Here is a 12,582-nt window from a genome sequence, read left to right as displayed (position 1 = left end):
AAATTACAATCACAATATAAAACACAATCTCTATGGTATGAATCATACAATTTTTACTGTCATCAAATTCAAGAATAAAAAGAATGATTTTGAATTTTCCATAAATTTTGTTACAACATTACCATAACTATTATAGGGGTAGAAGAGTTTGATGTGATTGTGTTTACGTTGCATGTGAAATTCTCAATCGTTAAAATGATTCTATCCACAGGACAAAATCAAAGTCACATTCCTACTATATATGTATATAAGAAAAATAAGTTTAGCATAAGAGAAAACCAGAACCATGTCACTGTTTATTATTACAGTGGGAACTCTTGGGAACAACATTGATAACAGTTTATTCAGGGAATTTCTGCCTCATGACTCTTTGAAAAGCCAACGGATAGGAATGTTGTGGTGAATTTCTGACGTTTACACGTGACTTTAAGGTTATATTCCAGTGAAATAGTTGAGTGCTAGCTTTTGCATGTAAACCCAATGGATTGAAGTTTTTATATCACTAATATTTTAAGCCTTGGTTATATAATTGAAATTTATAATAAATAAATCTTTCTAAAGGTATCAGTTACATTTTGAATGTATAATTTATAGTTTAAAATTTTAGTATAATGTTATACTAAATTGAAATTGATACACTACAAAAAATAGAATGTAAAAAATATCAAGATAGCTGTTTTCAAAATCGAAATGGTAGTGAGGAATTTTTTTTGGCTACTTGACACAAAAAGTTGTGAAATACTAGAGAAAAAGTAAAGAATATCTAAAAGGATAAAAAAAACTTGATATTTTCACTTTCGATATTGTAGATTCTTAGTATAGGAATTAGATTAACCGACAAAAAGGAGAGTAAAAATTGGCATATATAAATACTTGAATTAATTGGATACAAAACATAAATCTCCAAAATAAACTATCTTGATGTGGGAACTTTACAGAGTTTACCAAAAAGACAAATAACATCAATATAGTTAAAGTGTAATTTATATAAAAAAACTAATCTTGATATTCAAAGATAATAAATTTATAAATCTTGATCTTATATGATATTTAACTTTTTTATTTTTATCTAATATAAAATTTAAACTCAATTTAAATTTCCAACTTTCAATCTTGATAAAGTATTTAGGTTTTGATCTTTCAGTAGTTTTGGGCTTACAAGGATGTTGCTGTGTTTCTTACACAAAAATGAATTACAGTTCCTCCTTTGTTAATTTATATTAGAAAAATCTATAATTGGGATATTGCTTATCCAAAGATTTTTTTTTTTTTTTTAAAGTCGCGTAATCGTGAAACATATTGCAGTAATTTAGACAGAGGAAATCAAAGACAGACAGTTTTCAAGTGATTAAACAGAAATGAGAATATAATTAACATAAATTCACCTTTTAATAGTTTTAACCAACGAAATGTTAAAAAAACGTCATCAGATTATTCCAGAGTGTTGATGTGACTACTGTACGTGGGATTGTGGACAGGTGATAGAACAGGTATATCATGTCTGATTAATGAATGAGCATGGAATAGGTTTTATAGGATTGAAGTTCATTTAACCTTGGCACTATATATAACCGCTGAAAACTAAGCGGATGAATTGTAGTCTTGAATTTGGCAAATAATGACTAAAATGCAGGAGGTACACACTTGTCAGAACAATGGTATGGTGCTCGGAACAATAATCCACAAAATTAGGGGATGGAACAACTCTCATTAACAGACAAAAAATTGGCCATTCAACAATAAGCAATTTTGGTGTATGCAAGCATCATTTTAAAAGGGTTCTTGTCAAATGTTCTCTGGCTGTAGCCCAAGCTTGAGTCAGTGTCTGCAATATTCAGAAAATTACTGTTAGATTGATGATCAACTACATGCCATTCTTATTCTAAAAGTTGGCTTGCAAAAATGTTACTGAAAAATTGCTATCAAAGGTAATATTACTTCGTGGAATAACCTAACCATCTTCGATCTATATGGCAGATTTTGTGCAATTGTGTTGTACAGCACAACAGAACGCACGTTAATAACAGAAACCAAGCCAAAACAGTGTTGCCTTACCTGCTCTGACAAGGGGGCATCAGCATCCAAGCTATGAGAGGTCACTTTTTCAGCAATAAGAGTTCCATTTGTTTCAAGTATCATCCTTCAAGGAAAAACAATACTATTAAAAAATTAAACTACGTTTTGAGGAAATAAAAGCTGTGTAAGAAATATATACCCTCCATCAACAATCTCATCAAGACACAACAGAATGAGATCCAAGTTCTCAAGTGCCTCTCTTTTGTCAACATTGCTCCTGTATAAAGGCACACACGGCATGATCAGTAAAGGTGCATCAAATTTTAGATCCAGATAATAAAATACAACCAAAAATACCTCAATAGAAGGGTGACTGCATCAAAGAAACCTTGAAGTACCGATGCTAAAATGAGCTCATTTTCATCATCACCACCAGTAACAAAGAAATGCAAGTCTTGTACAAATTTGTAAATAATGATATTGTTCTCAAGTAGTGTTACCTCAGCTGCAGATAATTGTAAACGACAAATCAGTTTCAATAGAAACACGAATAATACATGCGGAAGTGTGTCCCTTTCTTGAACAATAACATATAAATATCATTAGTATGTTATGCTGATAGCTGCTTTCATTGAACTATTGATTTCATGTTGATTCCTAGGAAGGGAAATAAAGGAAAGATTAATCATGCCTAGGGTTGCTAGGGATGTTCCCATCATATGTTTGAGATCAATACAGTAAACTACCTCTGTATATCACTTATCCCCACTAATGGCAAGCTAATAAACTTTCAATCTTATTGCTCATCAATTAACATGAATCATAAGGACAAACCAAAATACTACATATAATAGCAGTACGGTTGACCATGGCAGAACTTTTAATACATATAAAGCACAAAAAAAATTCTTAAAAGAAAAATGATAAACACCAAGGCACTTTGAGATCCCTCCCTTAAAAGTTAGTCATTAAGAGGGGAAAACCAAAACATTAAGTACACCACTAAGCTAACCAAAACATTAAGTACTCTGCTAAGCATCTCGTACCACTCAATGTGATACTTAAACATCCCTTAATACCCCATGTCTGTACCATAGCACTGCTATTGAGAGCCAATGTCGAGGGAGCTGACATTCCACAATGCTTAACTTGGCCTTTCTGGTAAGTCGTTCCATATCCTTTTGGAGACCCCAGCAACTAACTCTAATACAAATTGATATAAGGACACAAATGCTTGGGGAACCCTCCCTTAATTACGAGGGGAGAACCAAGTCACTTAAGTATTCCACTGAACATTCTACACTTAGGCATTATCAAAGAGGAACGCACAGTTGAAGCCCAATCAATTTCTGAACTTGGTGTGCAGCAGACAGGAATGCACAGCATAATCGTAAGAATGTTCCAAAGGAATTCAGAGAATTTTTGTATACTAATGTGAAAACACCAACTGATATGACCAGGTGAGACAGTATACAATTTAATCTGATATAAATACGTCATGAAAATACTTCACTTTATTATTTAGTCCAAGATTTAACATTGTGACTCATATTTTAATGATGTCAAGATATAAGCTATGTACGGAAGTTAATAGAATTCTTGAAAGAAATGCTCAGAAAGAAGTATATAAAGATCAAACCAAAGTGAAAAATAGATTAATCAATAACCAAAATTTTATAACACAAAAACATAACCAGATTGATATGGCCACCTCTAGAACCAAATAGAAAACAAAATGACTTCATAAACTGTAATGCTTACCTTCGGTACGAGCATTTGTCTTAACAGTCTTACTAAATACAAACTTCTCAAAAGCTAACTTTGAATTGTTTGTCGGCCAGTCATCTGAGTAATACTTGACTGCCACACGCTTCCCTTCAGAGTCCAAAAGAAGAATATTCTTTATCAAAGGACACAAACCCTACAAATGTAACAATACAGCAGCCAGTCATTAAAAGAGCACTTTGCTCATCACAAATACCAGAAGCTTCTCCCCAATGAAAGCAAATGCAAGCAGAGTGAGTGCAACAGCTTCCTTTTGACATCATCATTTATGGGAAAATAAAAATCGGTAATCAATAATTTTTTTTCACTAGCTGGCATTACCTACTAATTCTCTATTCACACTAACTTCTCAACATGTACTAATATGAGGAGAAAATAAGAAGGTGAAATGAATTAAGTTTTTCAGTTAGTTAAAATTAGCTTATGTATATATAAAAATCAGCTTCTAATGACTTTAACGAGAACATCTATAAATTAATTTATGCATAAACTAATTTTAACTTCTAGAAGAAACGAAAATTGTCTTACTATTTTCTTCTCATGTACTTATTGAGAAGTTTATCCAAAAAGTGCATAAATTGCAATGTTAGCAAAACTGCTGCTTACCACATTTAACATTGGAAAATATATAAAAAATCTCCTAAGTTGAATAACAGAGTATCATTTACAGTGTTCACTTCATACAGTAATGTACAAATATGCTTTCCAGCACATTCACTAATCATCAGACGTTAGAGTACATGAAAAGATTAATGAATCGTTGAATTCCTTTCTCTCAATTATCATCAATTCTACCAGGAGCAAGAACCATGTTTTCAAAAGCTGATGCAAACCCAGAAACAAATCAGCACATTTATGCCAGAAAGTTCAAAAATTAAACACTCAGAAGGAAAATCTTACAAACAGATCTGAAACGAGAGTGAACCTACATCTCAAATTGAAACACCCACTCACACGTATATCATTATTCATACTCCACATCACTTGACAATCCAACAAACAGTAGCTAAATAAGAACCTTTAGGAAACCCAATCCCTAGATCTACGGGAATAAGTTCGTGCTCCAACGGATCCATTACGAGGGAAAGAAAATCAAAATTCAACCCATTTCATAGTTTTTCGCGAACCTATCACAATCAGCTAAATATGCATACAAAAGTGTGATTTGTGTGCACAAGATATGAGATTTCAGAGATGAAGATTTTGCAGAGAGAAAAAGAGGCTTACTTGAGATGCCATGTCAGAGAGAAGACAATTTCACACTGCGCTACAACGATTGGAATGGAAGATCTGTGAGCAGAGAGGGAGCAAATAAGAAATTGAAATTAATCTTATTAAGAGAGAAGGGCAATATGGTAAATAAGAATACGCCTGTTTGTTTTTGTTGAAAATATTTCTGTTTAGTAATATATTAATACTCCAATTTCTGCTAAAGACAGAAGCAATTGTCTCAAAATTTACACTAAGGTTCACAAACCCCAAACAAAACCTGAAATATGAATTCTTCAATATTCAACACTATCTCTGTCACTGCTTGTAAGAAATTACACAGAAAAAAAATATCTATTTTAAAATTATTTAATCTTATTATTATACAATTCTCATCCACTTATGTGTCCAAAATTTTCAATTTCCTATTTTTCTGAAAAAAAAGTTGATAAATATGGTCATAAAATTTAGAGTATTGAACTGTGATTAAAACTGTAGCCATAGAATCTTAAAGTTAATTATATTTAACTACATGAAAATCAAAACAGTTTAGAGAAAGAAAAAAAAATCAGCTGTGACAGCAATAAATTATTAGAAAATGAAATGAAATTCATCTAAAGTAGAACCAATCATTTATTTAGGCTTTAATCAATCTATCTTATCCTCTGTTAAGGTGGATTTTCAAAGTTAAGATATGTTGATACTGGAACTGCATATGGAACATGGTTTACTGATTCTTAATTTATAACATAAATGAAGGAATGAACAACAAATACAGTATAATGATGCCCTTATGAGACCGGATTTTGAAGTGTGTTTCACGCGAATCGTGGCAGCAGATGAATCGTAAAAAGTGCAGCTTTTAGTTATGTATTGCACTGGAACTGTAAGGCTCTTTACATTTTGCCTTTGATTGTTTGGATATGGAACATGTTTAAGGAACTACCTCAGACAGTTAACCATATATAGATGTAACATTTAGCATCACTCTCCGCAGGTATCACAATTTATTACTCTCTTAATAATTCATGTGCAGCTTTTGGTTATCACGCCTTCTGGTGCATATGTTTAGGTGGCAATGTCATTGGATTCTTGGCTATATAATATTGGAGACTGTTGCATTCTAATATTTTTATTCAGAGCAGAATGGAATCAAAGTGCTACTAAGCTTCCATGAGTTCGTCTGATATACAACGATAGTGTGTGTTATGGAACAAACCAGAATGATTCTTATCAAATGGTAGAATGTATTAGAAGTCTCACGTCAACATTAACTAGATATGAGACCAATTTATAATATATGAGTGTGTATTAGAAGTCTCACGTCAACGTTAACTAGATATGAGACCAATTTATAATATATGAGTGTGTGTAAATCTCATCATACAAGCCAGTTATGTCAGTTTGAATTAAGTTTAAAGTCCACTTCTTTCCTTCCGGTCGAATTGTTTTATCAAATTCTGAATGTTTCAAAATAATTTGAGAGGTTAGACTAATTCAAGACAAAAAGAATGGAAAATAATCATTGTATTTGTGAAACATAGCAAACTGGACTATAAATATATCTAAGTGTTTGCATTTACAAAATTGATTTCGAATGATATGAAGGAGCACAACCAAATCATTCCTCATTTTCATCTATAATTAATTTTCATTGTGTTGCAGAACTCGTTAGATCTGTAAGTATCACAAGAAGAAATCATCATTAACCAAGTAGACTTGAAAAAACCCTGACAAAAAATTCAAAAATCAAATTTAAGTTCATTAATACATGTGATCAAATATGTGAATATTTATCTAAAATATATTAACTAAAATTTCAATGTGATTATGTACAACATAAATTCCAGTGCAGTCAAAAAATGTGAAATGGGTGCTCAGAAAAACGGAGCATGAATATGTGACAGCAAGGCTAATCTGAATCACATATCTCTTTCAACCTCCATTTATGTTTGGTCCACTTATTTTGTTTAAGCTTGCACCTACGCTGGTAAGTCAGTGATATGAGATAGCTGATTGACAGGGAGAGGACTGAAGAGTGCAAAGATTGGAACTGCAAACCTATAACCCCTATAAACTTTTCCTAAAATGAAGATAAATCGGTTGAGGCCATGAAAATGTATGGGTCAGACCTTGCAACCATGATTTTGGATGGAATCTGTTTGCTTCTTTTTCTTTTTGTTTCTGTTTTTGTCTTGTTGAGTTTTCAAAAGGTTCTGATGTCAAAATCCAGCTAACCTTATCAAATGCATCTATTCATATAGAGCGTTTGCATGTTTATATTTCAAGATTAACCTGAGATTTATCTGCTTGACAGTGGTTGTAAAGATAGTGTTGATTTGCCAAACTCTGTTAATAAGAGGGCACGTTTCCACAAACTACAATATTATGTATGAACTTGAGAGGTGATATCATGTCATTACATTATATCAACAATATTTAGCAGATATGAACAGTGTTCACGGGCTATAGAAGGAGGGACCACACTTGCACTTCCAGCTCTCAGGCTCATAATTTGCATACTGGATGCCCAAATGGCTGCGCCTGGTGCTGGTGCTGGGAACTTGAATGGCTTCACATGGAACACAACCATAGCACTTGTGCTCACAACTAGGTGGACTTGACCCTATTTTGCTCACTCCTCTATCATATGCTTCCTGCATTGTCTCTGAGGTGTCTATGTCCATGAAACCCTTTAACATAGACAGAAAACACAATGCAACAATGCATTGGTCATCAGTACCCAAGTATACCACCCAGTTCCAAACAAAAGAGAGATAAACGCACCTTTTTTGATTCTGTAGTATATGGTGGTGGAGATTGTAGAACCTCTTCTTGGGCTGAAAAGGAAGGGACAACAGTTAACAAAGGAGAGAAAGAGAGAAGCATACGAACTACAGTTTAATGAGATGATCAAGAGTCTAAAAATGTACACTGAGCTGAAAGTTCTGAGGGCAAGCCACTTAAATGCCATTTTCTTACTACAGGTATGTTTGAAAAGTTTTGGAGAAATATCACAGCTGATTTATAAGTTACAGTTGAGGTATGATAAACCTACAATTGCAGCTAATAGAAGGAAGTCAATCTTCAGAACGGTGTGATGTAAGTGTAACTAACCTGGAAGAAATGGCTTCCTAATTGCAGAAACCAAACTCACTGTTTGCAGTGCTAGCAGAAAACAGAATAATCTTCCTATCATTTTTCTTTCTTCAAAAGTGCAAATGATGGATGTAATCAGATGATGTTTGTTGTTGATGGTAATGTTTGGAGTGATGTTTGTGTTGATGATAATGTTGTGAGAGACGTGCAGGGTTTAAATCATTCATAACAAGTGGCTAGCTAGGGATGATTGCTGGAATATATGAAGGATACCAAAGGAGCTTGCAAGCTTCAAATCCCAAAAAGCAGGCCGGGACCCCCAAACATTCTAAGGCTACACTTTAAAACCTACGCATTGGCCAAGAGATTTTGCTTCACAAGCAAGAGATTCAGTTTTCTTGTCACATAGTTAAAATGCACAGCAATTTTCACCTTCATTTGACAACTCACAAGGAAGTCCAAAGACTAGTCTTTTTTCCACTGTCTTTCTGCATCCAACCTTGGATAACTTACCTTTCAAAACAAGCCAACAAACCTTTCTCTCTCAAATCAATCTAAATTAGTAGTGCTATATATGGTGGTCCACTAATTCAGAATAACAGCACCCTTTTAGGGCCTGATTGTCTGAAACACCTGCAAGACCCCTATAAAGTTTTTATAATTGAGATTAAAAATAAAAAAATAAAAACTTTGACGTGTAGACCACACACTACTTACAAAGCCTTTCCCATTTTCTGATGCTTTCATTGCCATATTGGGAAGAAAGAAATCAACACCAGAAACCCAGTCATTTAAAGTGGTAAAAAGCACCAGTCTCTAAGCATTCAGTTCTGCGGGAAAAGAAATTTAATGAGTTAGTTAACGAATTAAATACGGTAACATTCTCAACTTTCCAAGGGTTGGTTGTTGGAGAACCTACACAAGTCTCCTTATTAACATCCAATCTGGGCTATTCCTTTACTACTTGGCATTGAATTTGGGTGTCCCACTCACCTGCTGGATATTTTCCAGCATTAAATGAAGAGCATATTCCAGTTATATCATTTATTATGGTACAAAAAGCAACATGGAAGAAAGAGAACAAACAAGGCATGCACAAGTAAACAGAGAGGGTTCAGTGTGTTATAGGTGAAGTAGCCATTAAGTTTTACTGTTATATTATGTCATTTTTTCTGTTAAGCTTATTAGGCACTGTAAAGTAGACATTATTGTGTTGTAATTGACTGCAGCCAGTTGCATGATTTATTATGGTACAAAAAGCACCATGGAAGAAAGAGAACAAACAAGGCATGCATAATTAAGCAAAGAGAGTTCGGTGAGTTATAGATTAAGTTGCCATTAAGTATTAGTGTTATATTATGTCATTTATTTTTCTGTTAAGCTTATTAGGCAATGTAAAGTCGACATTATTGTGTTGTAATTGACTGCAGCCAGTGCAGTTTGTGTGATAACAAGTGTTCCAGATATATGCAATAAATAAGCTCGGTGATGCTATAAAAAAGGTTAGTAAAAATGACCTGAATAGTTCATCCATCAATCATGTTAAAGGACAATCAAAGGAAGACATGACTCAATAACAAATGCAACTATATATTCATTTTTTGTGCAATGTGGGTGAACCCTATTGTCTGGGAATTATTACTTATAGTTATGGGGCAGGTGAGTGATTTGAGTAAAAGGATATTTCAATGTTGATGTGCTATATAGACAAGGAAGCTGATGCTATCTACCTACATACCTGCAGACAGTTGCTAAGAAAGTGACAGAAAAGACCCCTAGTAAAAATAATATAGAGTTTAGGGCTGCTGAAGAGGAGTTAAGGAAAAACATGAGGGAGATAAAATATAGCTTTACGAGTTAGATAGTTTGCATGAATGTTTGGCTGTTATAAAGTAACGTTAATTGGGAAATGAAAGAGTAACGGTATATTCTTCTGTTGTAACTTTTCTATTAATCTTCTTAGTACTTTAAAATAAGTTTCAAATATAAAATAAAAATAAAAATGAATGCATTTAGTTCTTTTACTAATTAGAATAAGATTTGAAAGAAACTATTATAAGAAATTTTAAATCACCCCAAGTGAAATTGACTCCACAGCATTCTAAATAAACAGGTTTTCAAATGTTTTAAGACAAATTCTGCTTAGAACTCTACTTTCCTAAAATATAAAGTACAGTGCTTTTATTATATAACGTGGAATCTAGTTCATGCAAGGATTGCTTTGATTTTTCATGATATAAATCAGTATTACTTACATACTTTGTGTTGCTTATAGGATGTGCAAAATTTTGTCAGATAATGGAGGATTTACATTTTCTGCTAAGTGTCTGAATTCGCATCTGATGCCATTTTCTGCGTTCCTCATATACTACTAATAGAAGCTTCTACTTTATTGCTTAACATGAATATATGCGTTGGAGTCATGGTTCCAAACACTCTAACAGCTCGGAGGTGGAGAGGCTATCATCATATATATTCTTAAATGCATACATCTCAAACCAAATCAAACTTCCCTGCACCAACCAATAACTTATCCCTAACTCAGAATTATATGCTATTGCTCCATTATTGATACTCTAATGGAATTCAATGCCATATCTGTAATGTTAGTTAACTTACCAGTAAGACCAGTTTTATCATTTTTTGTAAGATTTAAATCTGTATCGGCAAATATATAGATTGGCAAGAGGAAAAGACAACACGAGATAGAATTGCTAAAGCGGATTAAAATATAATTAGACACCAATATTAGTGTAATTGAATCCCAAATTTTATTCTATTCAGATGATATCTGCAACTAAATGCCTAATGAAAGAGTGGAATACTTTGTGAATCATATATCATTCCGCTGTACTAGATGATGTTACAGATCAGAGTTTACAATTAAACTTTCACATCGATAATCTACCACCAAACCAGGGACAATTTCTTTCCTTTTTTTCTGAAAAGAAGAGAAGAGGACTATGCGTTCATATAATCAATTGGAAACACAAATCATTTACTATTTATACATCATAATTGAGACAACAAGAAAAGAAAGATAAATGGACAAGCCAAACATGGTAGTTTAGATGGTTAACAACGCCAAGACAAGTCTTCAAACTCCTTGGTTATATAAAATAAGGGCACACCCTAGCCATCCCTTTTTGGTGTGCTAGATTCAGATTCTTTCTTGGGGTGAATGGCCTCAACAACAGCTTCAAACTCCTCCTTCACCCGTTCAAACACATTTGGCCCTTTGACTTCATCAGATGGAGTTTTCTCATCAATGTCGTCACTTCTCCCATGAGTTTCTCTGTGATGGTGAGGCGATTTGTCATGATGAAATACTGCCTCAAACTCCTCCTTAGCTCTCTCAAAAATGTTTGGAGATTTTACGTCTTTTTCTTCCGAGAAACAAATACAAACAATTTAAATCTTTAATGTTTTTTGAAAGAAAAAAAAAAAGTTTCATCATGAATTAGTCCATGCATACACCAAAAACATTTAACCAACAATTCCAACCTAAGAAGTCAAATAACCTCCCAATCTTCCCCACAAGTCCACAACCAGAAAGAAAGGAAATTTCAGCAATGGGCAAGCAGCAGAAACCATATTATGAATTAGGGCTGAGAAAATTTCTCTTTCGTCAATTTTCTAATTTCACTTCTCGTTAAACAAATCCTTAAAAAGGAGAAAAAGAATGTGAATGTTTGTAATTATAGGTAAAAACAAAAATGAAAATTGAAACCATTTTCTGACATTCTCCTCTTACCTTCTAGATTTAATACAGACCACAACAGATAGTAACTTGAGAATTGAAAGGGTAATACCATATCGTAACCAATTTCAACAAGATCAAGTAAAGGGCAATATCTTGAAAATAAGGTTACAAGATCAGAAACTGCAATAGGTGAAAGATGAAAGCCCACGATACCCAGGGTGAATCCTAAGATTTTTCAAACCAAAATTAAGAAAAGATAAAAACTTTGAACCAAAATTAAGAAAAGATGAAAACTTTGAATGATGATAACCTGAAATCGAGTCATTGGGCTTGCGATCCCTTTCCGCCATTGAAGTTTACGCTTGAGTTGAGTTGAGTTGAGGGTGTTTCTTTCTTCTTCTCTTCAACTTCTTTCTTTCTTTCTTTCTTTCTTTCTTTCTTCTTTTTACAGCATGAAATTATAAAAAAACTAGTTAAACGTGAAACCGTGGAATTTATAATATTATTGTAATTCACTAAGTTATTATATTTCAATTTTAAAATAATATAAATTTTAATGTATTTAGTAATTAAAATTTTAGATGTACGAAATATGTTTTAATATATATATAAGAACAACTTAATATAAATTCTTTATAATTCTTAAAAAAAAAATAGCCAACAAAATACTGTTATTTTTTTTAATATGATAAAGTTTGATCTTTAATATAATCTTAAATACATCTAAATTTCAAAATCTAATGAGTTTAGATCATTTACAATTCAATAAA

The 12,582-nt window shown here is 33.0% G+C and overlaps 2 protein-coding genes across 5 annotated transcripts; both read right to left on the bottom strand.

Moving 5' to 3' along the window:
- Positions 1-1,484: 1,484 nt before the first annotated feature.
- On the bottom strand, positions 1,485-5,161 carry LOC106773540 (coatomer subunit zeta-2). The gene is made up of 6 exons (XM_014660226.2): positions 5,029-5,161; positions 3,778-3,937; positions 2,374-2,521; positions 2,216-2,293; positions 2,056-2,140; positions 1,485-1,825 (listed from the first exon to the last, which is right to left on the bottom strand). Exons 1-6 carry the CDS (start codon positions 5,038-5,040, stop codon positions 1,766-1,768), a joined length of 543 nt encoding a protein of 180 aa, XP_014515712.1. The 5' UTR covers positions 5,041-5,161; the 3' UTR covers positions 1,485-1,765.
- A 2,130-nt stretch (positions 5,162-7,291) lies between these two features.
- On the bottom strand, positions 7,292-12,255 carry LOC106773078 (EPIDERMAL PATTERNING FACTOR-like protein 3). 4 transcript variants are annotated; one of them, XM_022786341.1, is made up of 5 exons: positions 12,123-12,231; positions 8,827-8,939; positions 8,128-8,753; positions 7,798-7,850; positions 7,292-7,703 (listed from the first exon to the last, which is right to left on the bottom strand). In XM_022786341.1, the coding sequence occupies exons 3-5, from the start codon at positions 8,207-8,209 to the stop codon at positions 7,470-7,472; spliced, it is 369 nt and encodes a 122-aa protein (XP_022642062.1). In that variant the 5' UTR covers positions 8,210-8,753; positions 8,827-8,939; positions 12,123-12,231; the 3' UTR covers positions 7,292-7,469. The 4 variants fall into 4 exon arrangements, with proteins under 4 accessions (XP_022642062.1, XP_014515251.1, XP_014515954.1 ...); XM_014659765.2 differs by having other exon boundaries at positions 8,128-8,742; XM_014660468.2 differs by lacking the exons at positions 7,292-7,703; positions 7,798-7,850; positions 8,128-8,753; positions 8,827-8,939 and adding an exon at positions 10,919-11,495 and having other exon boundaries at positions 12,123-12,255.
- Between the last annotated feature and the right edge of the window lie 327 nt (positions 12,256-12,582).

This window comes from Vigna radiata, chromosome 9 (genome assembly GCF_000741045.1).
Source record: "Vigna radiata var. radiata cultivar VC1973A chromosome 9, Vradiata_ver6, whole genome shotgun sequence".
Lineage (NCBI taxonomy): Eukaryota > Viridiplantae > Streptophyta > Magnoliopsida > Fabales > Fabaceae > Vigna > Vigna radiata.
This window is presented reverse-complemented; position numbering and strand designations above follow the sequence as displayed.

Coding starts and splice junctions, on each gene's coding strand:
- LOC106773540 (XM_014660226.2), bottom strand. Junction 2,522..3,777: donor GACAAATGCTCGTACCGAAG/GTAAGCATTACA, acceptor AATTATCTGCAG/CTGAGGTAACACTACTTGAG. Junction 2,294..2,373: donor GCAGTCACCCTTCTATTGAG/GTATTTTTGGTT, acceptor GCCTTTATACAG/GAGCAATGTTGACAAAAGAG.
- LOC106773078 (XM_022786341.1), bottom strand. CDS start 8,209: ATGATAGGAAGATTATTCTGTTTTCTGCTAGCACTGCAAACAGTGAGT. Junction 7,851..8,127: donor TAGGAAGCCATTTCTTCCAG/GTTAGTTACACT, acceptor CTTCCTTTTCAG/CCCAAGAAGAGGTTCTACAA. Junction 7,704..7,797: donor ATACTACAGAATCAAAAAAG/GTGCGTTTATCT, acceptor TCTATGTTAAAG/GGTTTCATGGACATAGACAC.